Source organism: Acanthopagrus latus, chromosome 1 (assembly GCF_904848185.1).
Source record: "Acanthopagrus latus isolate v.2019 chromosome 1, fAcaLat1.1, whole genome shotgun sequence".
Taxonomy (NCBI): domain Eukaryota; kingdom Metazoa; phylum Chordata; class Actinopteri; order Spariformes; family Sparidae; genus Acanthopagrus; species Acanthopagrus latus.
Genome location: NC_051039.1, coordinates 7,052,485 through 7,080,239, shown reverse-complemented (window position 1 = coordinate 7,080,239; position 27,755 = coordinate 7,052,485). Strand labels below are relative to the sequence as shown.

Sequence of the window (27,755 nt, the reverse complement as noted above, 5' to 3'; positions counted from 1 at the left end):
AATTAGCGGTCTCCAGTGTTTTAACTCTGTGCTCTGGTATTGGATCAGTGTTCAGGGGTTAGGGTCAGAATAGTAATGGGAAAATAAAGACAGCACAAAATGGTACCGGTGGCTTTTGGAGCCTTCTTCCACCTTTTAATGATGGAAATGCAAATATAACCATTCTTATGTGCAACAAAATGAACTGAACTGAATGTAGCAAAGAGGCTTCTGCACTCTACAAACAGGCATTTGTATCATATTTCTATAATGTCTATTCAGATGTGTTTACATTGTTCTTTGATAATTGGCTCTACTGTTCCTTGTTTGACCACTTCTTAAATATCCAGCTGGACTTTTAAGCGACCATAAACAAGTCAGTTACCTGTGAAATGTATAAAGCTAGGAATGTTTCTCATTCTCACACCAATTAACGCAACACATTCACATATACAAACGCTTTAATTCAAGCACACATACATCCCAGTTGTTCATTAGCTGCTGTGCTCACACAATGGTCCGACTGTTTGTGTGGGAAGTGCTTTTTCCTGCAATGTTTTCATTTGTTAAGGCCTTGCTAACAGCCATGTTTCACACTCATTTACTAAGCCATACATAAGTGTGTGTTTGTCCTCTTGTAGACTGCGCTATCACGATGTACCTTAGACAAAGTTTGTTATCAGGGTTTCAGGGCAAACAAAGCACCCACAAAGAATTACTGAAAGAAGAAGAGATAATAAAAAAAACGGAAAGGCGGGTGAGGTCGAGCAGAGCAGAGATGAGGACAGAGAAGGATCGGGTACCAGAGAGTCAAAGAAAAAGAGGCAAGCAGTGAGCAAGTGTGAAATTGGGAAAGCTTTGAGGACGATATAGATGGATAGGAAGGAAGACAGAGAGGCAGAGTGTAAAAGTTGAAGATTGAGAGGGGATGCTGAAAACAGGAATAGATCAACAGGGCCTTTAATCCAAAAATAGTTTCCACCCTTCTCCTCCTTCCTCCTCGTCCCTACTTACCTCCCCGCCACTCCCTCCTCCCCTGTCTAGTTGTTTGGAGTGATTGAAGAAATGAGGAGATGTGTGCAGCCTATATTACGCGCACACACACACACAGACATCACAGCAGTGTGTGCGCATGTGGACATATTGTGATCCACAGACAGACAGATGATGTCCATTACCAGGCCGTGCTGTCCGGAGCCAGGCGGAACAGCTGCAGCCAGATTTCACTGATCTATCACTGTTCTAATGAATCTGTTATAGCCAGACTCGACCAATCAATCTCTGAGCCAGTTCATCAATTAAGCTATTAATCAGACACAGAACCCTAACTGTTCTCGCCCAGATGAGCGATCGCTCTACATATACACACAGATGTAAAGACACGTGCCCTTATACATATGGACACTGAGTCAGTCAATGAGTAACTGACTGCGAGAGTGACGTCTGATTTACTTTGACACAAACAAGCAACATAACTGAATATGGCTCTGTTTGGTGACTGTTAGTAAACTTTTCAAGAAGTACACCTGAATGGGTTGAGCAACACATTCAGATAAACAGGAAATATTTGCAGAGGAGTTACTGGTGGAGGTTTTGAGTGGCAATAACCAAATTAATTCTTGATTTGATTTTCTGTTTCCTGTATTGGGACATTTAATTGGAATGAGACTATTAGCTTGTCAAATGTGAGGAGTTTCTGGTTCTTCTGGTTCAGATCATTGTTAATTGACTTCTTTGGGGTTTGGGGGATTCTCCCTCTTACAACACAAGCAATTAGAAAGGGTCACCTTGGGGGTTGTGGCATTTTAATGGGCGTTTTGCCATGTTTTCTGACATTTTACGGACTAATGACCTGCACACACTGGATTGTTGATTAAGTTCTAAAAATGATTAAGTCACAATAACAGTTCAAGTTAACGGCTCAAGATACTCTCTTTCACAGTAATCTCTTGTTTATTTTCCTTTTCAGTATGAATTTCAGTATAAAATAGCAAGGTCATTTCACATTGATTGAAGTGCTCCTTGACTGCAGCAACTAAAAAATGTGTATGTCGGTGGAAACAGTTATTATTCGTGAAGTCTTTGTAGATTTCGATGATCTCAAAAAATGTTTCCAGGCCACATCATTCTAAAGACACCTAAAGACTGCACAATAACAACAGTCATTTTTAAGCAGTAGCCTGATGCTCACTCGCCACTGTATTCTGCATAATTTCATGATGATTTGGGACTAGTTGGTTTGTAAATGTACGAAGCAGCGGTCGTATTGTTGGACTAAAAATTCATGACACTTGTCTTTAGTCTCTGAAGCTTCAATTTTGACTGACAACAAAGATTTGATTGTCAACTTTGGTCTGGTCAGCTCAAACATAACAAGGAATTGATAACTTAGTTGATCATAAAAAATAATCCTAACTGGCAGCCCTGCAGAATATCCTGTACGCTGTGTTGTGCTATAATAAAGTATAGTTTTCTTCAAAGGACTTTCCCGAAGGGGATCAATAAATTCTGAGTACAGTATTCACATTTTTATTCTGCTCCAAAGACCGTGAGCTTGTGAGCGAGTGTCTTAGCCTTCAAGGAAGTGCCCAAGGAAATGCCAGGACATGTTGCCCTCCACTGAACTGTCACATTCCTCCAGGCCTCGTCCCTTCACCCGCTGGCATGGAGCAAATGAATGGACTGTGTCTACAGCCACACAGAGGGCTGTGAACACTTAGCTGGATTACTACTTGTTTTCTAAAGGAGGCACTCAAGATTCAGTATCCTCTTGTATATGAGCCTTATTTACTTATGCTGAGAGTCTCTGAGATGCCGATTCTGTGCAACAGAGAAGTGATAGTTGAGAGCCGGAGAGATAAAGACAAAGAAGGAGTGAAAACGAAGAAGGAGTGTGAGATAAGGGATTACCCTGCAGCATTCTGGAGCAGGAAGACAAGAACGGGAGAAACAACCTGATTTAGTAATGATGCATCTTCTCTTTCTTGTCTCATGTGGTCCCTTCTCCATCTGGTATTTCACCCTGAGGTGGTGGACACACAGCTGCACCACATCACCGCCTTTTAAAGCCCCACCTTTTGGCTCTGACTTTCTCCTGTCCTCCACACGTCTTTCATCCCTCGCTCCTTCTCTCTTGCCTCGTAATGTTTCTCCTGCAAGATCAGAGACTTCCTTTTTTTTCTTTCTGTCTGTTATCAGAGGTGCAAACTTGTGGAAGCAGCACTGTTCTTTTGAATTGGAAATGATTTCTCTCATTTCAAGCCATCATTAGGCTCACAGGATGAACTGAACATCTATTTCCCATTTTCATTACATGGCAGTCTTGTGTTTTGTTTTGTTTTACGCCTACCTTGTACTTCTGGTGTTTCTTTTTAAAGCCGGATGTTTACCCATTTCACTTGCACATTATTGTTTGTCATCTCATTTCTGTGCTCTTTGTTCGACTTTCAAGTTGATAAGAGTTTGTGTTTAACAAGGGATTGGTGTTTTTTTATTTTTTTATTTTTTATCCCAAGCGCACATTTTTGGGCAAAAACAAACTTAAAGTCTGAAGAGATGGCGAGTACAAATCATATAAGAGTGGAAGGAAGAGGAAGAGAGGGCAGAAAGGCTGAGACAAGCTAACTTTTTCCCTTTCAGACAGTGAGCAAAGAGAATGTCAAAACCAGGTGACATTTGGGATTCCATACAAGGATGATTGACACCAACTTTACCTGCATGTGTGTGGGAGACTGTGCTGTACATACTGGCTGTGTGTGTCTGTATGGGCATGATTGACATGGTAAATTGGAAAGGTCAACTGGTGCTAGTGTTTGGCAGAGACAGGCGGACAGCAAGACGATGTAACCTTCCCAGAGTCCACATTTCTGGGGAGAAGGAGAATCTGTGCAAAAGACTTGAAGATTTGGCCCAAATAGACGGAAGGGGAGTGGAGGGTTGTGTGAAAAACCGAGATTTAATATGTAAACCGGCTCTCTGCTGTTTATATGCTGTGTATAAATGATAGGGCTCCTCAATTCTGGTCAGATTTACAAAGTGAGATAGACCGCTGGGTATAGAAGGGGAAGCGAGCAGACTACGAAATGTTATCACCTGGGTCCTTCAGGATTTGCCCCGAGGTCTGAGGTCAACACTCCAGCCAGCTTATTATTTTACCTGTGTGTGTGTGTGTGTGCACGTGTGTGCGTGTGTGTGTGTGTGTGTGTGTGGCGATGGGGTCCATGAGTCCTTGCGTTTTTCTGTGTGAATGTGTCAGGATTGGAAAACGGAGTGTTACATTTGTACAGCAATTGATATGAATTTCAAATAGGTGTGTGTGTGTGTGCGCGCGTGTGTGTTTTAAAGTGAGAAACAGGAACAGAGAAGAGGGTAGAGAGAGATTGACAGGGTAAATTGGAACGGTAAGGGTTCTGAGCTTGAACTCTGGGTTTAAAGCAGCCGAGAGAGAAAAAGAAAAGAGCCAAATGTGTTGCTAAAAAAGTATTCGTTGGCTTGGGGAAATGTGACAGTGGATGCAGATGTGGGTGGATGGGGAGAACGAAGCGAGGCTGAGCAGGAGAATAGATTGTCACCGAGGGCGAGGGGTGTCTGGTTGTATGTAGATGGAGGAAAGGAAGGAGAAGCCTAGCGGGGCTGTTTGTGCGTCAAGAGGGGGGGAGGAAGGGTGAGTCATGGAGCGTTTGGGGGTGCTGCGGCAAATAGGTGACCCACAGCTTTGGACTGGAGGGTCGGCACAGGTCACCTGGTAACACAGTGAGAGCGACGACAGCCTTTACAGACACAAAAGGACAGGTGCAGCTTACAGGATTGTTGTTTTGAAAAGCAGACACGACACACAAATACTGTACTTAATCCATGTTGCATTCACCCAATAGAACAAAAACACACACACACACGTTGTGGCAAGCACACACAGAGGACGTGGTGACCTGCTTGTTTGTAGGTCCTTCAGGCAGCTGAATACACAATAGTGAATTCATGAATACAAATCACACTCAAGGCTGAGACACACTTAGGCACACACTAATATTTTAACATATCCTCAAACTGTATTTTAAACGCATCTTGCAAATACCGAGGATGATACTGAGTGGTGCCTGAGCTTGTAGTACAGTCGTCATCTCTGCTGTGAAATTCTACACATTGAAAAATATGTTTTCCTCAAGGACAAGCACTGATTATTAGTAACCAAGGATAACCAATAACCAACACTTGGAACTGATGTAAGTCTGCGGTGTACACCAAAATCTTTCTAGTGAGGATCTGAAAGCTATTATGTCCTTTTGTGTAGAGTTGGCTGCAAGTGATTGGTCTGGAATCCCAAATATAGCAATCAGAGAACAAGGTTGGAGATTTAACCCAAGAACGGTGGACATAATAGTAAAATAACCCGCCCAGAAACCTTCCAGGTCGGGACGTTAACAAAAATCTTCATGTGAACAATTGAAATCACCAGTAATGAAAAGTAACCAAGTACAATTTACACGTTTTCAACTTTTTTAGACTGGTTGCAGAAGTGCTCCTAACTTTTTTATTTAAGTGCTCCTGCTCATAATTCAGATGCAGCCAATAACATATTTTGATTATTATTTTTTTGCAAATTGTGTAAAAACAAATTTAACAGGACTAAAGATGCACATAAATGTTTTTCTTCATTTGAATCACAGCACATGCACCAAGACATTGTGATTACATGAAAAATATCTTTATCTGCTACTGTCAGACTTTCCGGTACACTAGTACAACCACTGCAATTGTGTAGTCACACCATTTCTGTTATATCATACACCTTATACTGTCCCTCCATTTCATTTTGGAGGCAGATATTGTACTTTTTTACTACATTACTGTACATTTCTTTGATAACTTAAGCTACTTTGCAGATTCATATTATTCGTGTTTACAGGCTATTGACATGTGACCAATCAGATCTTTGCAGGCAATGAGTACCAACTTGCATCAGTGCCAAAGTAGCACATTTGTTCTTTCAGCTCCTTAAATTTGTTGGCATTCAGACAACAAAAACAAAAGCCCACCAATTCCAGCGATCTAACAAATGCTGAATATCCGCTCCGATAATCGGCCAGGCTGATGTTTAGTGGATTCAGCTCTGTAAACGTCAGATGCTTTGTTGTATTGTGAACACTCACACACACATAGTCTAGCGTGTGCTCTGTCTGTTGTCCCCTGATGTCCCCATTGTTTCTCTGTTCCCGTTTGAAACTGAAGATGACTCAGTATGACACATCATTTGAATACACGCGCAGTTGTTTGCCCCCCAGAACAAAGCCTGAGTGTTTCTGTTCGTGTGTCTGTGGGCATTATAGTTTGTGCATATCTGTGTGTGTGTGTGTGTGTGTGTGGTTGTGTGCTGACCCCCTTTTAGACTCTCAAAAATTATAGACTTCCCAATTGCTTTTTAACAGCACAAACTGTGTTCCAGTTAAACAACTGCATCCAGGTGTGTTCTTAACAGGTCTGAGTATTGTTTTTATGACAGTATCTCAGATGAGTTTTTGTTTATAACATTTGGATACTGAAGATTACTTTATAATAAATGTGGGGTGTTTATAGACATGTTTTACGTTGTAGAAGGAGAAATGCGAACATATCATAAGCCTCTGTTCACCACAGACCCTATGTTTAGGCATCTAAAATGAAAAAAAACATTCAACAAAGCCCATTGCCTTCAAGAACAGGAAACCTGAAGTGCAAAAATATGAAAAGGAAAGAAAATGTAGTTCAGGAATCATTCCTGCGGCACCCTATAACAAGCCTTCATAACAAATCAATCTTTGCCTTTAACAAAAATGCTGAAAACAACAGTGTTAATGTGTCTGAAGCTTTTTCCTCTCCTCTCTCTCAGATATTTCCAAGACGTTTTTCAGCAGCCTTTGTGTTTTTCTTCCTCGTCAGCTAGCTCGCTCACTCACTCTTCATCACTTGTTCTCATACACTCCTTCTGTGTGTCTGTGCATGTTCATCTCATTGGCTGAAATTACTTTGCGCTGCTGGTTTGATACGTCACAGTCCAAGCCGAGGCCCCTGTGCACATTTTTCACCTCACACACACTCAGCTTGAAACAAATATACACACAACCACACACCCAATATTCAAGTGTTGAGTGACTGGCTGAATAGGAGTGAGAAGGGGTATTGTATTGATAGATGAATAGTGAATGTAGATTTCCTGCCAGTGGAATGTCAATGCCATCATTTTCTCGCAGCCTACAGTCTTGCTACCTACAGACTTGTGACAAATACAGGCAGAGAGGCAGTGGGGGGAGATAGAGAGGGAGAAGAAAAGAGTGAATGAGAGAGACAAAATTCGGTCGCTGGCAGTTGATGGATGGGCTGCAACAGCTCGTCTTCCTCTGGACTTCATGATAACATGCCATTCTCTCATCCTCTGTGTCTCTTCCTCCCTCTCATCCATTTCTCTGCATTTGTTTTTTTTTCCCTCATTCTTGTCGAAGGAGTCTCCTTTTTTCCTGCACGCCTCCTCATCTCTAAGACGCCTTAGAGCTACTGATTTGTGAAAGTCTGTATTTTTCTTTGCTGTTTTAATGTGTGTTTGCAAAAATGTGTCTTTTTTTGCGGTGCCCCGAGGAAATACATGAAATCTAAATTATATCTCTCCTGTTTTTCTCTTCCCCCAACTTCCTATCTCCCCTTTTGTCCCACTTCTTTTCATCTCCGTCGCTTCGGCTGATGGACAGTTGGCAAGAAGAACCGTGGGTCAACAGGTAAAGAACCCATTTACATTTACATTATCTTCCCTGCTCTTTCTCTCTGGCTTCTTCTCGCTCCCTCTCTATCTAAACAGAGACAAATATTGCTGAGACCTTTGCTCCTGCCCAAGAGTTGGAGCTAAGGGCTGCTCAGCTAAATGCTTTGCTGAAGGTCACATTGGCTGCAGAGGTGGGTACATGCTGTAAAAGATGTTCATTATGCGAGTTTCACTTTTTCTGCCTCATGGCTTGTAAGAAAAACCTACAGCTGAAAACCTCCAACCTCAAGGTCAGAAGGCTGAGGGCCTGCATCGACTGGGTAGTATTGAAAAATAACTTCATGGTTTACAGTTCGGGTGCAATGTAACAATTATTATTATTTATATGATTATTATTGGAAGCATTAGTGATCCATTCAGCACACAATATTTTGAGATAGCTTCTTTTGGTTTAGTATGGCCCTCATTAGTCTAAAACCATCTACATACATCTGAAAAGACACATTGAACTCACTATTGACATTACATTGTAAACAACAAATCTTCGTTGTGATGGTCAGGAGGAGAGCGAGTTAGCTTTTAGCTGATAGCAGCCGCCGGGCAGTAGAGTCCGGCGGTGTGTTCAGCCAAAGGAGCTGATGGATAGTTAAGCTGATAGAGCTAGTGCTGCTAATGGCTAAACTCACTGTAGGATGTAGAGTTTCTGTTGAGAGAAACATGAAGTGCAGGACAGTAGTTTAATGTGACAACACAACAAGTTTACAATAATTTACTAATGTGTACAGTGTACTTCAGTTTAGCACAATTTGGAGATAAACGTGATTTGAATGCTAAAATTTCTGATATTGGGACATTTAACATTCACTTCAGGAAGTGCTTTTTGGGGTTGCTATGGTGCACATGGAGGTTGAGCAGGTGGTACAGCCATCAGAGGGTTAATGGTTTATTTCCCTGGCTTGGACATACTGAACCCCAAGTTGCCAACAATGGCTGTTTTAATCGGATTGTGCAAGCGGCTGAGCATAGAAATATAATGGGGTGCTTTGGATAGGAAGAGCTGAATCTTCAGCACCTTGCATGGGTGATTGTGTCAAGTGTTGTAAGAGTGCTTTGAGAAGCCATACAATTATGGAGAGTATAAATACATACCCTGTGGTGGTCTGGACTCCGTTCAAGGCTCAGACCTTGTCACCCCTGACTACATCAGTGCAGCTGAGGTGAAGCAAGTGAACAGTTTAAGGTTTGGAGGGGATCAGCACCACAGAGAACCTGTCATGGTCTTCACACATCACCACCCTGGTAAAAAAAAAAGAAAAGAAAAGAAAAGTACAGAAAAGGGTTTACTTCCTCGGGAAACTTAAGAGGGTTTGGTTCCGGAGCCAAATTCTCATGAACTATTCCCGTCACGAACTGGCATGGTTCATGCACAGCCCAGGACAGGTGGCTCATGGCGCTACAGTGGGTCATTGGAACGGCTCAAAACATCATAGGTACCAATCGACCAATCAAGCATCAGTGATATCGGTGAAATGTCAGCACAGAGCCCCACAACACCCACCCTCACCACAGTCCGTTTACTCTGCTGCCGTCTGGTAAAGGTATCCGTCGCCATTCCTCCAGACTACAGATCAGCTTCATTCCTCAGGCTGAGACACTCCTGTGGTCAACCTGAACACTCCTCCGTTAAAGATTTTTTTTCTTATGCAGCATAAAGGGAAAACACTTTACGTCTCGTTCTACAACCCTGGTGTTGTAAAATGACTATTAACTGAACCTTTGAACATTTGAAACACTAAGCTCATGACAACAGGGAGAGGGGGCTGACAATAATAACTTCCTCCTAAATATAACCACCAAAGGGAACATGAGCTCAGCTCACAGGTTGATGCTGGAGTGGAGGTGGGACTTTTGAACAGCAGCAGCTGTGAAGCAGTGCTTGTGTCAGCATGGCTTTCAGGTGAGCTGCATGGCAGCAAAAGAATGGCGATAGCGCTTCGCCATACTGACAAAAGGTCTGTGGGACGTCACAGTGAGGGGAGTGTGACATGTGGGCAGGTTGAACTAGCTCTCAGGCTTCACTTCATTTGGGAAACGCTTTGTCTGCTACATCAGACATGCACGTTTGTTTTCCTCCAGCGTCACCTGAGTGTCAGGTACCTGAGGTGCCATTGTTTCTGCCCCCTGATTTCTAGCAGCCTCTTGCTGCAGATTCACAGTGTCCAAAGGAATTACATATGCTGCGAGAGTGTTTATCGCTGCTGGTATTCAACCACTGAGTCACAGAGAACACTGAGTGCTTGAGCCCACTTTAAAGTTCCTTCATGGCCACATGATGTTTCCATTATATTTTAGGCCATATTGACATATTTTCTACTTGTAGAGTAATAACTGCATTAATGATTTTCCGAATTAATGGGGGAAAAATATTCTCAGTTTTCCCTTACTGTTCCGAAAAAGTTTCCAGGCATGAAGCAATTGCAAGCCCTTGTTCTGGTACAGTGATGATGAAATGTTACCTCAATATGTCATTGTGGGTTTTGTCAAGCAGCCAAAAAAAACGCAACTATAGTACTTAAAATTAATCAAATAATCATTGAGCACTCCTGAGAGCTTAACTCCTACCCTGCCTCTCCATTACTGCTACATGCGTCTCGTTTCTTCGTCTTTCCTTCATTTCTTTCCCTACTTTCCACCCCCTCCTTCCATCACTCGTGTGGCGTGATGACAGAGATAGATAGAGGGGTTGGCAGCTGAAGGAAGAGATGAATATTTAAAATCGGGCATCTTTCTCGGTCCTCTCACTGCTTCCCATTGTCTGTGTCTGTCTCCCCCTGGGGCTTGGATCCTCTACTCTTGGTGTGGTGTGGCTTAAGATGCGTGCACGTATGTGTGTGTGTTTCCTGGCTTGTGGTTTTATATTGGCATTCCAAGGCAAGTGTAGTCAGACGATGACACTTAGCTGTCAGCATGCAGCATTAATGAGCGCAGTGACACGCACAAACACTCACCCCACTCTCACACACATGCAGTAGTCTCAGGAGGGATCGGCAAATGATCACCTCCTCCTCTCCATTTATTTTTGTATACCTTCCAAAAAAAAACCCTTTTAAAATATTTATAAAAGCTATCCATTTTCTTTAACCTCTCCTTGCCCAAGTCCCTCCTTTCCATCTTTCTTTCCTTTTTTATGTTTTCTCTCCCACTCTCAAACCTTTCTTCTCTCTGTGTGTCATGTACGCAGCCTCTGTGTGATCTGCATTATTTGGCTATAAACCCTGCTGACACCTATCTGACAAATCTATTAATACACAGTCAGCTAACAGCAGCCTTCACTGTGCATGTGTGTATGTAAATAAATGTGTGTGTGTGTGTGTGTGTGCGTGTGTGTGTGTGTGTGTGCGTGTGTGTGTGTGTGTGTGTGTGTGTGTGTGTGTGTGTGTGTGTGTGTGTGTGTGTGTGTGTGTGTTCACCCCTCAGCCAGTCTCTCTGCTCTCGAGGTCTCTGCAGAGATTTGAAAGGCTTAAACACACAGATCTCAGGTCATAGAAAGATCATACACACACACACATGCACACACACCCCAACTGTTTCACTGACACAATAGGGAGTTTGGAGTGACTGGCAGATTTAATAGGAGAACAAGCTGTAATCTGAGAGAATCCATTCGACGAGGGATTACGTAGTAATCTGTGGATGGAATAGCCTTTCATCTCCCTCTCCCTCGCTCTCTCTCTCTCTGTCTCTCCATCTATCTCTCTCGCCCACTATTTTTCCATCTCTATCTCTTCCCTGCCCCAAAGCCGCATCAATCCTTTTACCAACCCTGTTTTTTTCTTTTTTTTTTTCATTCCCATCCTTGATTTAATTGGGATTTTTCTGCTTCACTCTGAATACCACGCACACAGACTCACACATGCATGCATACCCTCACACAGCTGTGTCACCTCAGCAGCACTTAACTGTCAATCAGCGATGATTGCGCCGACGAGAGCGCTGCAATGTTGCAGTGCGTCACTGCCAGCCCGGTGCTAAATTATACTCACATCCATGTGCGCGCGCACACGCAGAAAAGTGATGTCTTTTTCCGTATCCTCATCTGTTTTAATTTATTTTTTCGGCTTTAACCGTTCTTCTTTTTATCATCCCACTTTCTTTAATGAAGCTCTTCAGCCCCAAGTTGTTGTTCTGATATTGCTTCGTTATACTCCGGCTCTCCCTGCGTTCCTCGCTGCCCTCCTTCCCTCAATCGCTCCCGCTCTCCATCTCTCTGCCACATGGTGTTTCTCATTTGCTAAATGAGGAATCCAATAGAGTTAGATTAAACTTCTGGACTCTCTTTGTAGAATCCTTACAGGGAGCCTTTTAGCTGCCACAGCTTGCGCACACGCAGACACGCCGTTATAACACTGTCTGCCAGTTTCAATATTTCTCCTTGTTAAAGTTGAGGGAGATTAATTTGATAATCCGTGTTTAAACAACAAAAAGGAGGAGATGAGAGGATGTTAGGGAATAACGGAGGGAAGATGTGCAGTGGGGACCGAGAGATACAGAGGAGATGAAATGATAGAGATTTCCCCAGAGAAAGAGGATGTTAGACACTCTGACAGAGGGAAAAGAAGAGCGCAGATCACACAACCATATGGCATTTTGCGTTCCCCTCTACATCTACCATCATGTCTGTCACTCCAGGAAGAAAAAGACCATCTGTACAGTCCCCCCTCGCTTTTTCCATCTACATATATACTCTCTATAATCTCTCTCCCAAGTGTTCTCCCTTGTCATACAGGTGTTCCTGCTGTCCTGATTTGTCTGTCTTATACTCCCCTCACACTCACTGGCCAAGTTAACAGGACGGGTTCACATCCCCCCTCTGCTCATTATCATCGGTCGCTGCTGCCATTAAGGCTCCACCGATGTCTGCCAGTCTCTGCCTGACCTCTGCAGCTAATGGATGCTCTCCACTTACTCTCTCTACGTCTACCTGTCCACCGTCCCTCTGCCTGTCTCTGTCTTTCCACCCACACTTGTTAGCTATCGTAACTTCTCCACACCGAACCTTTCAAATTTCAACACTTTATACAAGAACTCTCCGCAGTGTGTGCGTGTGTGTGCATGTGTGAGGGAGAAATTGGGAAGAGAGCGATAGAGACCTCCACTATTACTTCCCATCTCCCTTTTTTGTGTCACTTCACTTATCTTCCACATTAATGACTCAACCTCCACTTCGAGTAGGAGCATCAGCAAGTGTAGGTGTCAAGACAGTACGGCGAGTGTGTGTGTGTGTGTGTGAGCGCGTATCATTTGCCCATCTTCCCGCTCTCACATTTCTTATTCCGTGTGACAGTGGGGTATGACTTTTCAGCTCTTTCTCTCCATTTAAAAAAAGGGGGGGAGAAAGAGGGGGGAGAATGAGAAGGAGGAATGAAGAGCAGGGAGTTAATTACCACCTTTTCCCCTTCCTCCCTTCAAAGGGGGGATCAAAGCTGCTCCTCGACTTCCCTCCATATAACCCCCTTTCTAACACCCCTCGCCCCTCACCAGTCCCTATCAGACCTGTTCATTTGTCGTCCCTACTCCTCCCTTATTGGAAATCTACATATTCATCTTCGTGTATTCACGGGAAACCCAATGATGTCCACATACACACACACACACACACATAACAGTGATATGGAGGCTTCACACTCTCTGTAAAACATAGCGATTGTTTTATTCTACTGTTTTTATGCTATTTGGCTGAGCAGATGTTATACACTTCAAGCTGATAACAATCCTAGAGTGTCCTTTTCTTATAAGAGTCCATTCCCACCATAAATCATACTCACACACACACACACACACACACACACACAATCAAAGTCTGACACACACACACACCACTATACTCTCATACACACAGCCCTTAGACCATAAATCATTCTTCACATACTCACACCACTGTACTCTTTTTCTAAACACTATCCCTGCAACTCACGCGCACCATCATACCGTCTCCAATATATCATTAACATGCTTCAAACAGAGGAGTGGTGTGTTTGACAAAGAGTCGTATTGTTTAGGAGAGAATTTTTATGTTTGTGTGTGTGTGTAAAGTTGAAAATATGTCTGGGTTTAGAGATAATGGCAGTTTAGAAGTAGCAGAACAGAATTATAGAGTTCCATTCGAAGTCGTATCAGTCAAGTTGACACTCAAACATCTGTGCTGAATCACATATACTGTCAATCTCTCTTATACACTGTCAGTCACTTACTATTATCTTTCTCTCATATGCCGTCATTCATTTCATACTCTCTTATTCCACCTTCACCCACCTCTTCAAAAACAATATTCTATTCATCACGCTCTCATTTGAGTGTGTGTGTTAAGCTGGACAGACACTGAACAGATGGCATTAATTATCATATACAACTTAATTACTCTTTCGGCATGGCCAAAACGAATCATTTCTGTTCTCACACTGAATGTGAACGCTATTCCAATTGATTTTGTCTTGTCAATTCCAAGTGTTATTATTCTAAAAACTTTGACAAGCCAAAACAGTATTGCTACTATGTGCAATTCTACTTTAAATTGAAAATAGGACAAAAAATGAATATGAAGAAGATACAGACAGTTTTATGTATATCACAACACCGTCTCTGTAAAGCCTTTTGTTATGATGCGTTCCATTTACCTCGGAAGTTGGTAGTCGGGGCAGGGCATGATGTCATACCCGAGTTGACAGTGTTCCAGTACAACAATTTGGAATCCATTCGCTTGCCAGATTAGAGATTGTTAGCCATTGTTTACAGCACAAGTTGCTAACAACGCATTGGACAATATTTTGCTCGTACCAACAACAACGCAACATGTCCACGGATAGAAGTTGAACAGTACATTGTGTAAGAGTGACTCAGTGAGACACAAATAAGGTGGATGTGCTAATAAACAGTAAATTCTACAGCTTTCACAAGTGTTGATTTGCGCAGCAGCCCTCTTGGATATTGAGCTTGCCGTTTGTGAGATGCGTTTGGCTTTCCAAGTCGGAAATCTGACCTCAGGGGGCCTTATAGTTGGGTGCTCGGAAATTCAGACTTCAAATGGAACACACCATAAGGGCCTGATCACACCAAAACTCTTTCCTACAGGTACGGCCGCTTCAAACAATTTTGTTGAGTTTGCAAAGCAGTTCAGGCAAAACAGCATGGTGCACCTGTGGAGCAGGGCTTCAGTGCAAGCCTGGGTCAAGTGTAACACTGCCTGGAACTCAGTGACAAGTTCAGAATATTTAATGTGCGTCTAATAGCCCATAGAAAAATGTGTTTCTAGCGACGTGTCTCAGTGTGATCGGGCCCATAGCCATGCACAATAAAACGTGCCCACTGGTTCGTAACGGGTCTTTTGACAGAGGCAATTTGGGAAATTGGATCGTGGAACTGCTCAGACTGCAAGACAACCAACCAACCTCTCTGACACTTTAAGAAATGTGTCTGATCAAACTTAAATTGTCTACAAAAGTCAGTGCAGTATAGACTTCTAAATCCACTCTGACCTTAAACTTGCATTAATTGATATATTTGCTGCTTGGGGGCACTGTAACAGTTTGTAACAGCAAACATTGGCTTATTTATTTTTCACTGAGGAGACACTGAGTAACATCATTATTCATTTGGAGTTATCTGCTGAATATTTTTTCAATTAATCAATCAGTTTTTGGTCCATGAAATTACAGAAAATCGTGGAAAATGGCCATCATGATTTAAGTCCAAAGTGACATATTTAGATATCTGATCAGGATTTAAAAAGCTGGTGCCATGTCCAAGAGAACATACAAGAGACAGAATGGCACATGGGCACAAAGAAAACAAAATAAAGGATGCTGTGGTGGTGCGTTAAGTTGAATCATGGTCAGTACAAGCGAGTGTGCTACAGTGTACAGTAAAGTGAGTGAGAGTCTCTTGTCATCCATGTCTGAAATTATGCCGCTCTGTGTGATTTATGGCCTTAACTGCCTCTCATATTTTCTCTCTCTGTCACAGATCCTGAATCAGAACTCGTGACTCCGGCGATTGTGATCGGACCCAAAGACACAACTGCGGTGGCAGGCAGTGAGACTACACTGGAGTGCATTGCTAATGCCAGGTAAATCTCTTTTATGTGCATGCACACACACACACACACACACACACACACACACACACACACACACACACACACACACACACTCTCAAACAGATCCTTTCTTTTTAGATGGCACTGTTTTCTTCCAGGGCAATTAGAGGACACCACATAAAGTCGTAGCTCAGCAAGTCTTTCCCCCTAGTATAAGTGCACACACACGCACACACACACACACACACACACACACACACACACACACATACATAAACACTCCAGTACCAAGTTAACTTAAACAGAAGTTGGATCAAAGTCCTGTCTGACATCAGCAGAGAAGCTGAATTCGCCCACAAATTCACTCTGGCCTATGCCAAGTCCAGTATGCGCACACATACACACACACACACACACACACACACACACACACACACACACACACACACACACACACACACACACACAGATACATACTGACACAAGGGTGCCATCTTGTCTGAATCAACAGATGTTTTATTAAAGCAACAGCCAATTCTACTTTAGTTCAGGAGTTGCCAAAAAACAGAACTGAAATCAGTTTTTCCGCTCATCACTTATATGAACGGTCCAACCGCTCTGTGTCCCATGTGATTATAGAGCCAACAGACAACCGGACGGCTCATGTGTGCTTTATGTTAAACATGTAAATCTGTGTCATTTTATTCCAGACAGACTCTTATGTCAAGACTAGAGGAACAACATCAGTTTTGCACCCTTATTTCTCTGTATTAGTCATAGAGGTGGCATGAGAACTGCTGCAATATGAGCTTGTGTTTTCTGTATCTCACACTGAATTCGCTGCTTCCGATGCCAGACGATGGCGAAAGAACTGCATGGAAAGTCTGGCCATTTTTCTGCCTCCTTTAGGGAGCGCACTGCAGCTTAGCCAACTTCCCTGAAAGAAACTGTGCTTTGGTCACCATCAGCTACATCCAAGTATATACACAAGGAGAACATTATCAGTATATTACATTTTGTAATATGCTCTCAGAAGTGTGTCCTTGTCCAGCATGGATTAAAAAGAAAAGTGAGGCTTGTACCAAATTAAAGTCACGGATAGTCTTGATCATCAGTACACAACAGGTGATATTCTAGGCGCCACTGGTTCAACATGCTGCACTGATGTTCGTTGTGTCTTACATGTGCAAGGTTATTGTTGGATTGTGTTATTAATTCATGGATTGTCTGGCTGCCCCATACTGTGAGAGGTGAAGTTGCATTTAATGCTTTTCAGCTGCATTAGACCAGCCCTTGACCTCGGGGAAAGCACTTAAGGTATAGCCTGAAAAAACAATTGACTAAACTGTATATCCATCATATAAACTCTGAGGAATGCTCTATAGGTATTAGATCTGCAGCTCAGTCTGCTGCATTTCCTCTGCCAGAGACAATCCACTCCACAGAGGCTATTTCTGAAATCACAGAAGCACCCACTGAAAGATACTCACACAGAGAGATAATTCTGTACCCAGGGAACAACTGAAAGAGACGAACTAATACATTGAAGTTTTTGGAGAACGAAGAAGAGTGTGATCAGTGAAATCAAGTGCAGTGCTGAAGTCTAAAAGCATCTGCTATCCACATCCATTAACCATTGATCAGTCATATGCACCAGTGCCGCCCTGGTAGAGTGCAAAAATAATTAGGAGTTTGATTGAAAACAAGCAGTCTCAGTGAGCATAGCATTAAGGGCTGTTTGATCTGCTTTGGGTACCTTTTGGATTCTTTTGTTTTGGACAGAAGCCTCTGAGAAAGCATATTAAAGTTTTGACATATCAGCCTAGCAGTAAATTAAATTACTTTTCCATCCAACTTTGTCTATACCTCGAGGTGCATCATCTGAGAGATGACGCAGTAAACCCTCAACTGTATCCTCAGAAAAAGCAAAACATTGTATTATTTATAGTTGGACTGCTTGTTAAGCGGTTGCATTTTCATCTGCTTTGAAGAACTTGAGTATTATGTGACTTCTTACACGTAACGTTTTCAGTTATTTTTTACCACACTGACCTGATTTACTCCCAAAACAACACATTTTGAGACAGAAAATATGTCACCAAATGCAGCATGAATTACCATCTTGTCTTCGGCTCCTCCACATCTCTTAATATGACAGTCTTTTGTTAGTGTCATCCAATGTCATCAACAAAGTGATTTTTATTGGAGGAAAACCAAAGAGCCACTCAGAAATATAAAACAACACAATGATGATAAATCAAAGAAATGTTACGGTAATGATCGTCTAGCTAATGTATTTTAGATACAACTTGTTCAGTGTGTCAGCAGCTTGTATTTCACAGGCAGCCTTTTTATTCCTCTGCCAGTGAGGTTATGTTTTCAGTAGGATTAGACAAAAACGGATTTCTATGACACTTGGATTGAGGATGGGTCTCAGCCCAGAATAGACCCCATTAACTTCTGGTGCTGATCCAGATAAAGGGACACATCCGGGAATTTCTTTCTCACTTTTTTCTTTACATTGCAAGATTTATGACAGTTTACATCATTTTTGTCAATTTCTCAGGGAATACATTTAAGTCATCCTTAACAAATTGTATCTAGATGGCCATTAAAGCTGCTGGTTGCATAATTGCCTGTTGTCCAAGTAAATCAGTTGTACATTTTACCGCAGATTGCTTGTAAGAGTTGAATTTTTGCATGAAAATGTACCAGACAACTGAGCTACACTTCCATGAATAAAAACATTACACACACATCCATGCATCAGCATGCAAAATGGTGTTTTGATGTTGTTTATCCGAAACAAAATCTCCCTATACATGAAAACCCGTTCAGTCTCTCCGACATCCAGAGTAACTGACTGAAGCTCCTTCATGCTGAGTAGAGCTGACTGCTCTGATATACAGACTGTCATCATTCATTTCCTGCCTCATTGACACATAAACTGATGGATTTAATATGTTGTAATTGCCTTCTGTCACTCTTTTCCTTTTTCTCGAATTCACCCGACTCCTGTGGTTCTTTCTTCTCTCTTCTTCTCTTCTCTCTTTTCCTCTTCCCCACTCTTCTTCTCATCACCTTTCCTCCTCTCCACCCCTCTCTTCTTATCCTCTCCTCTCAGACCAGTGGACAGTCTCGTGGTGTCATGGAAACGCGATGGGCGTCGGCTGGCCAGTGGGCGTCGGCTCATAATTCCTGCCCCTACCTTCTCTGACACAGGGTTATATGTTTGTGAAGCATTGCTTAGCAACAGCACTGCCAAACCTGTGGAAGCAAGAGCACACCTCACTGTAATGGGTAAGAAAAAAAGGCAATCTCTCACACACACACACACACTGAGTAAGTAACGTGATTATACACTATTATCCTTGGTAGGTCTGACCCATCAAGCCTAATGCCCTCAACATGTACCATTAATTTTAGTTGTAACCTCGCTGTCGTCTTTTCTTGTACATTTTTTGCTCCAGGCACCGTTTCATTCTCTTTATTCCTCCATTTATTCCTACTTTCCTCCTGGAAGCATGACTGTGAACACCGCAGGCGGTGACTGTCAACTACAGGACTACTCCAGCTGAATCTGTTGTCCACACTCACCAATACATTGTCCATTGTGGTCACAAGCAGCTGTTACATTCACGCACTCACTAATTCATCCACGCGTGCTCACATTTACATGCATCGTGTGTGTGCTCTGCATTTGCACACAGACACGAAATGGTGCCACAGACACACATGCCTGTTTGCCCAGCAGCTAAATTAGTTTTGTTCCCCCAGAGTCGCCAATCAATAAGGTAACACTGAAAGCACTCAAACAGGAGGGCCCTCGTCACAATCCATTCCTGTCCTTGATATGTGTGCGTAAATAGAAAACAGTGCACATGCAGGCGGGGAGCATGTGATTGATGAAGCAAAACTTTTCTCCCCCAGTTTGTCAGCGTCTTTTTTGATCTGCTGTGATTGTCGGAGCGAGGGGGCCCCTAATGCGGAGAGAGCGCGAGCTACCCATGCCTACAGAATTCTCACTAGTTAGAAATGACTTGCCTGAATATTAATACCCCAGTTGTTCCCTCTCTTGTGTCACCCCCCTCCAACCCCACCCGCTATGTACCGCCAAGTTTTTTACCCCCTATCTACCCCTTTATTCCTGTCCCCCTCCTCCCTCTAGCTCCTTCTCCACGTTATCTTCCTTCATTAGGCCAACAGGACCGTTAAGGCCTGCCTGGCAGGGACAGAGTCTGCATGCATTCATATGTATCAGAGGAGTAGAGACTGATGAATACATTGCTTCTGATCCTCTTTTTCTGCTATGGGCTCAACAGACCTTGATGCAATGAAAGGCATTCCTAAACAGAATAGTGTATGTGTCTGTATGAAACTAGGAGACAGCCTCAAAGGTATTCATTATTCAATTTCATTTCTTTTCTGCCCAGATGCACTAATCGGAATATGTATGACTCTGCATGCCAGTGTTGTATACTGTACAGACTGGCGCAAACAACAATATATCTGTTGTTGTTCTCCATCTTTGTTTTGCCGGCAGACAGCAGGGAATCCACAGAAGCTCAAAGCACTAAACCCAACCACCCAAACACTCCAAAAATGTGTTTTTGTTGTGCGTCTAGGTCCTCGTGCTCACCTGACTGAAGGCGATTAATGCACCTGTGTTATCTGTGTCACGCCACATGGCTGTTATTCAACTTCTGTTCTCCTTCTCTCCGTTCACTGCAAGCCTCTCACGCTCTCTTTTCAAAAATCACGCAGAATTCCACCGTGCACAATAAAGATAGGAGATGGGGGTTTAAAGTAACCACGAAGTAGTAGAGAACTTTAAAGTCAGTGTAGTCAGGTAAAATAAATGCAGCAACAACATGGGAGTCTATTCTTCACACACACACACACTCACACACAGCTTGATCAGACTTTTACAGTTCATCTTTGTTGTTGTTGCCACCTCAGTTTAACCATCCACTGTGTGAAGCAACGGAAGAGAAAGTGAGAGAAATAACACAGGAGCAAGGGGATTTATTCTCTTTTTCTCCAACAGCAGTAGAATGACAGCATACTGTTGTGTGTTATTATCAGAGGCATCAAAAGTACACACATTCTCAGCTCAAGTAGAAGTACTTGTAAACAAAAGACTCAAAGTTACAGGCTCTGAAATGTACTTTTATGAGTATAAAAGTGAAAAAAAGTACAGTAGGACAGGTCTCCAGCGATACAGGACATGAACACTATTCCTCCCTGTCCGAGTCTCCCTCTCTGTCTGTTTCTGTCTCGTTGTGTCTTTTACAACTTTTTAGTCTTGCTACGTCTGCCTTGCATGACAGGTTGAAATTAGTCCTGTAGTGTTGGGAAGGCGGCGTGCAATGACGCAAAATAAAAATGATTGGTAAATTCCTCGAATGCGCTGTAGCCTGTTTAAGATGTTAAAAGGTTGTAAGAAAACTAAATACTCAAGTTTACACACCCCACCTCTGATTATTATTCATCAAGAGAAGTGTGAAAATTGAACTTTTATTAAAATACTTTCTCATTGTTTGATAAAGAGCAATATCTTCACATTCATTATTTATATATGCTGAGCATTTATTTTTCCTTGATGACGTTTCTTCAGTGAACATGGTGCCACTTTTTCAGGAGATGCTCGACTAAAGTAATGAGTTAGCCGGTCTTCCTCCGCTTTAGAAAGAAATGGAGCGTATGCATAAGAAGGTCATTTTTTCATAACATCCAGTGTCACAGTAATATACCAGAAGGCACACATTCACTTTCAGAATCAAGGGGACGCTTTGTCTCGGAGCTGCTGTCAGCATTTAGAGCGACACTGGTGAAGATGTTTAGAGGGTGCAGTTATTGGCAGGGAAATGGAAGGGTTTAAAAAGGGGATTGTTTCCCTTGGGACACTCAGAAAATGTGTTTTTCTGTGACTGTGTGTGGAAGTAATTTCACAGGGCATATCCTGCCTTGCAATGACACTCAAGATACTCAGGGCCACGAGGGGACCCATTTTTATTCTGCAGTGCCAAGATTTCCTCTCCGAGTTCCTCTATTAACAATAAATACTTGGAGAGGGCAAACTCCCAATTCTTCTTTCTTTAAAAGCTGTTTAATGATTGAACACGTTTTTTAAGCCTTTTTGGAGGGTTCATTATTAATACTTTAAATGTGTTGCACACAGTAGGGGATGCTCTTAGTTTTTCTTCTGAGTTTGAGATGTTATTTTATCCATATATTGATACAGGATATGCTGGATGTTTAAACACTTTTTTAACATTTTTTTGTTTTATCATTTTTTTCTCCGCAGAGCCTCCTTCTCTAACAGCTCAACCAACGAGGAAGATCTTTGCTGAGCTTGACAGGAATGTAGATATCCCATGCCTGGCTACAGGTACACTACATATATACTTGTTGTTTTACATAGTTTAAAGCATGTCTTACACTTGCATGCCAGTATGTACAGTGAAAGAGTGGTTGTGGTTGTAATAAGACCAGCCGTGAAGATCTTTTCCTAAAGCAATTCCAATGTAAGAAATGTGGGGGCAGAATCCACAGTCCTGGTTCTGTGTAAAAGTGCAATCTAAAATTAAGCCAGACTAATTAGGTCTCAGCTGTTTGAGTTGGTTATGTCAAGTCGTGCAAAAATCATAGTCCCTTTAGTACGAAATTCTCTCTTTTTGTTTCCCCGGGAGAGTGTTTTCAGGCTGAGAGTGGATGGATGGAAACACAAACAGAGAATATTGCTCTAAAACACTAATTTTGGAAGGCAACCATTTCTTTTGACACAGTCAGATTTCAAAGTTTCAAATGAGCTTTGGATAAACCTTAAAATGCTTTTTTGCACAGACTGAGGATTGTATATTTTAGTCCCCATTCTCTGATGCTGAGATTTAGTTGGTTTCCTCACTGCCAGAGGGGAGAGGAGGGATGATCACATCTATAAACGTTCTCTTAACACATTAAGACAGGAAGAAATGTTTGTGTCTTCCTCCGTTTAGAGCCTGATGTGTGTTTTGGATGATGTTGTCACTTTCAAGACGTGTGACTGAGGGTTTGCGTTGTGATTTGTTGATTAACATCTTTAGTTTCTATCTGCTCAAGAGGCTGAGAGTTAAATGTTTTAGTGGATGCTAACAACTCTGTCAAGTTTTTCAGAAAATGCTCAGACTTTAGCAAGTGTTTTGAAACAGTGCCTAAGGTTTTAGAATTCATTTTTGATTGGCACCCTACGTCTTAATGGGTTAATATAGATGTAAAAATGAGTACTGTTCTAATGTACACTTAAAGGACTCAGTATGTTTAAAACCAACCACCAAACCAGCTTAAACTAGTTCAAACATCATGTGGTTTGATCAGATCTAAAGAAGCGTTTTTTACCCCTCAGGGATGCAATCACTCACAAAGCATGCAGTCACAGAGACGGACAAGACACAATGGATTTTACAAATGGGGATAACGGTGCACTGAAAGTCAAAGGCATTCATGATGTCGAACTGAGTTGTAATAAAAAGTTACAATAACTGACAGAAAAAATGGAGATTGAGAAGGAAGCTGACTTCCTAACGTCTCCTCATCTGAAGAATGCACACAATCCAACAAGCGCTTGGAAGCAAATTTAGGGCCAAATGCACAAAGGAAGGACTGAGGCTGCAGATTGCACCACGAATTGTGCATCAGTTGTGCAACCACTGTATGCCTCATCTCAAGGTCTGATTCACTTAAGAAACTACGCTACTGATTTTACAGCGCAAACACATCCATTCAGTTTTGCAGCTAAGTGCAATTTGCCCTTGTTTTGCTTCTGATTGCCATTATATAGTTATAAGTTACAAGAGAACAGTTACGCAACTGTAATGAGACTCGTTGGCATAGAAAGAAGGCCGTTTTGCACACAATGTATACATATTTGGGTGTATTTAACCCTTTGTGGGTGCTATGAGAATTGGATGGTTTCTTTTTGCCTCGTTTGTGAAGGCTTGTTAGCTGCAAAAAGCCATGTAATCCTTTAGTGAATTTTGCCGAGAGGCTCTGACTTTGTTGGTGTTTTTTTTGCGACCAGATGGGTCATGAACTGATCTCATTTAAAAGAATGCTGTGTGTTTTTGAATTAGTCTGCGCTGCAAATGTTAGTCAGTTTTCACACGGTGTGTGGGATCTTTGTACATTTGAAAGTGACTTTTATTCATCTGTTAAGGTGACACCATTGACTTTGCCTTACGCTGAGATTTAGGGTTATTCGGTATAGTGTGCATTAGTTTGATGGCTTCTTGAACAGTGACAGTATTCTTCTTAAGCCTGAAAATTGCACTTGTTCATGACTCTTGTTATTAAATGGACTACATGAAAACATTTATTTTAGCAGGAGTGGACACAGCTCTAAAACTGCAACACCCCCCACCCCCTTCTCTCCCCATTCCTTTCTCTCACACACACACACCGAGCGAGTTTATGTTCCTACTCAGTAATCTGATACAGTGGCAGCGTAATTAAATAGTGGAGGCCTGAGGGTAGGGAGAGAGGGATGGAGGCTCGGAGGAGGAACGAGGAGAGACAGATAGAGAGGAGAGTGACAGAGTGAGCGAGACAAGGAGGGGGCGAAAAATTCTTCACGCATGTCTGTGGAAGCTTGACACCAACAGATTGAAAAAAAGTGAGGAATTCATCTCTCCCCATCGCATACACACACAAACACACACCCCGATGTGGAGGGGTTGAGACAGAGTAATTGCATGAGCCCCCTGCCTGTCATATCTGGCATGTCCGTCAGACAGGTGGGAGCTGATACTGTAGATATTCAGTGTGTCGCTTTTGCCCACATCTTTTATTCAGAATGTTTTTTGGCCTCTTCTGCCACCCTTACCCTACCACCCACACCCTCCAATCAATATATTATTAGCAGTCATTATGCCTGCATGCATATTTATAAGGCGGCGAGAGAGGATAACAGAGGAGAGAGATTGGTGAGAAGAGTGTGTGTGGCGGTTTTAGAGGGAGTTGGATCAGTTTGTTCAGCTGTGAGGTCAGCTGGCTTCTTATTAAGGAAATTGAAAATGTTCTCCCTGTGTGCGTTTGCCTTTTCATGTTCCTGCACACGTGTAGGCGTGCCCCAGCCCAGGATAGAGTGGTTTAAGGACGCAGTACCGCTTTCCAAACTGGCCAACCCTCGCTACAAGGTCACCGCAGCAGCTGGGCTGACGGTGCGCCGGGTGCAGCCAGGAGACGGAGGAATATTTCAGTGCCTCGCTCGCAACGGTGCTGGAGAAACGCAGGCGCACACTCAGCTCCTTGTCTCCAGTGAGTTTGTCTGACACACATAGAAGAAACACGCTCACACCTACGGCTGCTTTCAAGTTGCTGTTGGGCTAATTAACCTGCTCTTAATGCCACTCTTGTCTTTCCCTTAAAGTTTCTTTCTTATGTATATTAATTTACTCCTCTGCTGTACTCCTGTTTCATCTCCTTTTTTGTCTGTGCCACTGTCTTTTTATCAGCTCATATATGCTGTAATTTTTTATTTTTTTTTTAGGGCTGCAACTAAAGTTGATTCCCACTGTCGATTGATTCTCCAGATTGGAGAGCCCAAAGAGAAATCATGAACTTGCTTGTCTTTGCCCAGCCAACATTTTAAAACCCAAAAATATTGTGTTTGCAATCGAATTTGACAAAGAAAAGCAGGAAATCCCCACAGCTTACTCAGAGGTGCTCTACATTACAATTAACTTGCATCAGTCACTTTCTTATTAATCATATGCGAGGGGATTGTAACATGATGTGAATAATGACACCTTCTCCATCCCTCTCGGTGGTCTACATAAGCCTGTGGACAATTTGTTTGTTGTTCAGTGCTGTTGGGTCATGGATTTCTTTGTGAAGGACTTGGGTCAGATTTTCCGCCACACTCCAAAGAATCGTACTTCATGCACATGCCTTGTCTCAGTGCCTCTGCTCCACAAACAGAGAGCAACAGTGGTAGCAACAGCCGGCTTCCAGCACAACGCAAAAGTTACACAGAGCCCCATTACAAACAACTCAAAAGATTACGATTACCAAAATAGTAATGATAATTGTTCCTCCTGCCCCACTATCTGCTGCCATTATGCTCTACAATTTTACGTGCACACAATCGTTCATTTCCTTTCATACGAAAACCACGTCTGCCATTTTGCTTTGCAACATGAGTGGTTTTTGCTCTTGGAATTAGAACAGCGACTGAGATTTTTCTCTGTCATTTGGTAATATGACTCGTCAATCACATCCCCACCTGAAACAAAAGACTGTTTTGTGTTTGCAATTCAAGTGAAAGTCAGAGTCAGTTGCACACTTCTGCTTTGGCTTGATGGTTTGCGGTGCGTGTCAGCTGCAGAAGCCTGCACCTTTATATTTACGGCTGTATTTGTCTCAGTAGAGTTACGTCCTGTTTAGTGAGCGTTATAATTAAAAGTCCCTGTGGAGTTTCCACACCACCACCTTCCACATTTATGCGCATGCACGTAGCACCAGTAATGAATAAAGCCTCCATTGATCAAAGCGGAAGCATTTGTGTTAAGATCAACACTGTCATCCTTTCCTTTTCTGTTTCGACTGTTTTCTCTTGTCATTAAGCTTCACTCCAGCTCCAATATTTTTCTAACCAATCTGCTCTCAGTTTCCATTTTTTCTCTCCTCTCATGTTCTCTCTTTTGTTTCAGGTGTGGCCCCGACATTTACATTCCCTCCGTCCGACCAAACAGTAACTGATGGGAACACAGCCTTGTTTATCTGCCAAACGAGCGGAGCTCCAAAACCTGCCATCACATGGAAGAAAGGTAACAGAACACACACACTGCACATCACACACTGAGCAAACACACTGACTTGATGGTTCAATGGTTGAATCACTTTGATTATTTTTAAGGCTATTTTATTATTTCCTGTCTCTGTAGGGTCACAGATCTTGGCCAGCGGCTTTGTCCAGGTTCCAAAATTCACACTATTACAGTCAGGTGGTTTGCAGATTCAGCCAATCAGCTTCCAGGATGCAGGAGACTACACCTGCATTGCCTCCAATTCAGAGGGAACCATCAACGCCACAGCAACACTCACCGTCTGGAGTAAGATACATACACACACGTACTTTACACACTTAAAGTGCTCAATATACTTTTGTTAAACTGACTAAAACAGACATGGAACACTTATTTATCTGTAGCTGTCCAATAGAATTAGCTCAGGCTAATGAACAGCTGTGTGATTGGTTATCGATGCAGTGCGCTGCTGCGGTTGTGAAACAATCATCTGATTGGCCGGGGCTAGAGGATGATTGATTAGACGGTGAACTTATTGGTTGGCTTATTTTTTACACACATATATCTAAGCAGCTTCAGATTAAATACTGTTGAAATAGATTAACCCACAGTTATCTGTGATATATAAAAACAATGTTCTAATGCTATTGGAGGCCTAGTCACATCCCAAACACACCTTGACTGAGGACATGACAGATGTTGTCTGCAGCGCAACAACATTAATTTTTTTACCACTGCACTTTTTTTCTCTCTGGGTTCTAAAATGTGTGAAATGTCTAAAATCAAAGCACCTCTAATGTAATGGACTAAGCAGTGTTTGTTTGTGTGTGTGTGTGTGTGTGTGTGTGTGTGTGTGTGTGTGTGTGTGTGTGTGTGTGTGTGTGTGTGTGTGTGTGTGTGTGTGTGTGTGTGTATGTGTGTGTGTGAGTGAGAGGGGAAGCCTGCTGGTGTGCTGTTTAGCTTCAGTGATTCAGAGCTAAGCTGTAGACTAATTAATGTCTCGTTACTCTGGAGCCTCATGCATTTAAAGTTATACATTTTCAGTAAGACTGTGTGTCATGTTAATATAAGAGACAATTTAACAGTGGAATCCCACTTTGTCACTTCTTTTCTCTTTCTTTCTCTCTCTCTCTCTCTCCACGTTTCTCTTCCTCTCTGGATTTCTCTCTGA

General features: G+C 42.5%; 1 protein-coding gene across 7 annotated transcripts in view; it reads left to right on the top strand.

Annotated features, from left to right (window-relative positions):
• LOC119027094 (protein sidekick-1-like) overlaps positions 1–27,755 on the top strand; it is a 249,784-nt gene that overhangs the window by 137,467 nt on the left and 84,562 nt on the right. For 5 of the 7 annotated variants that reach the window (XM_037111970.1, XM_037111996.1, XM_037111961.1 and 2 more), the window contains exons 6-12: positions 7,698–7,724; positions 15,728–15,830; positions 18,925–19,100; positions 22,108–22,191; positions 24,900–25,094; positions 26,489–26,605; positions 26,723–26,890. In XM_037111970.1, the coding sequence (XP_036967865.1) occupies positions 7,698–7,724; positions 15,728–15,830; positions 18,925–19,100; positions 22,108–22,191; positions 24,900–25,094; positions 26,489–26,605; positions 26,723–26,890 (870 nt within the window). The remainder of the gene's footprint in view (positions 1–7,697; positions 7,725–15,727; positions 15,831–18,924; positions 19,101–22,107; positions 22,192–24,899; positions 25,095–26,488; positions 26,606–26,722; positions 26,891–27,755) is intronic. The other 2 variants (XM_037111980.1, XM_037112012.1) reach the window with 1 other exon arrangement.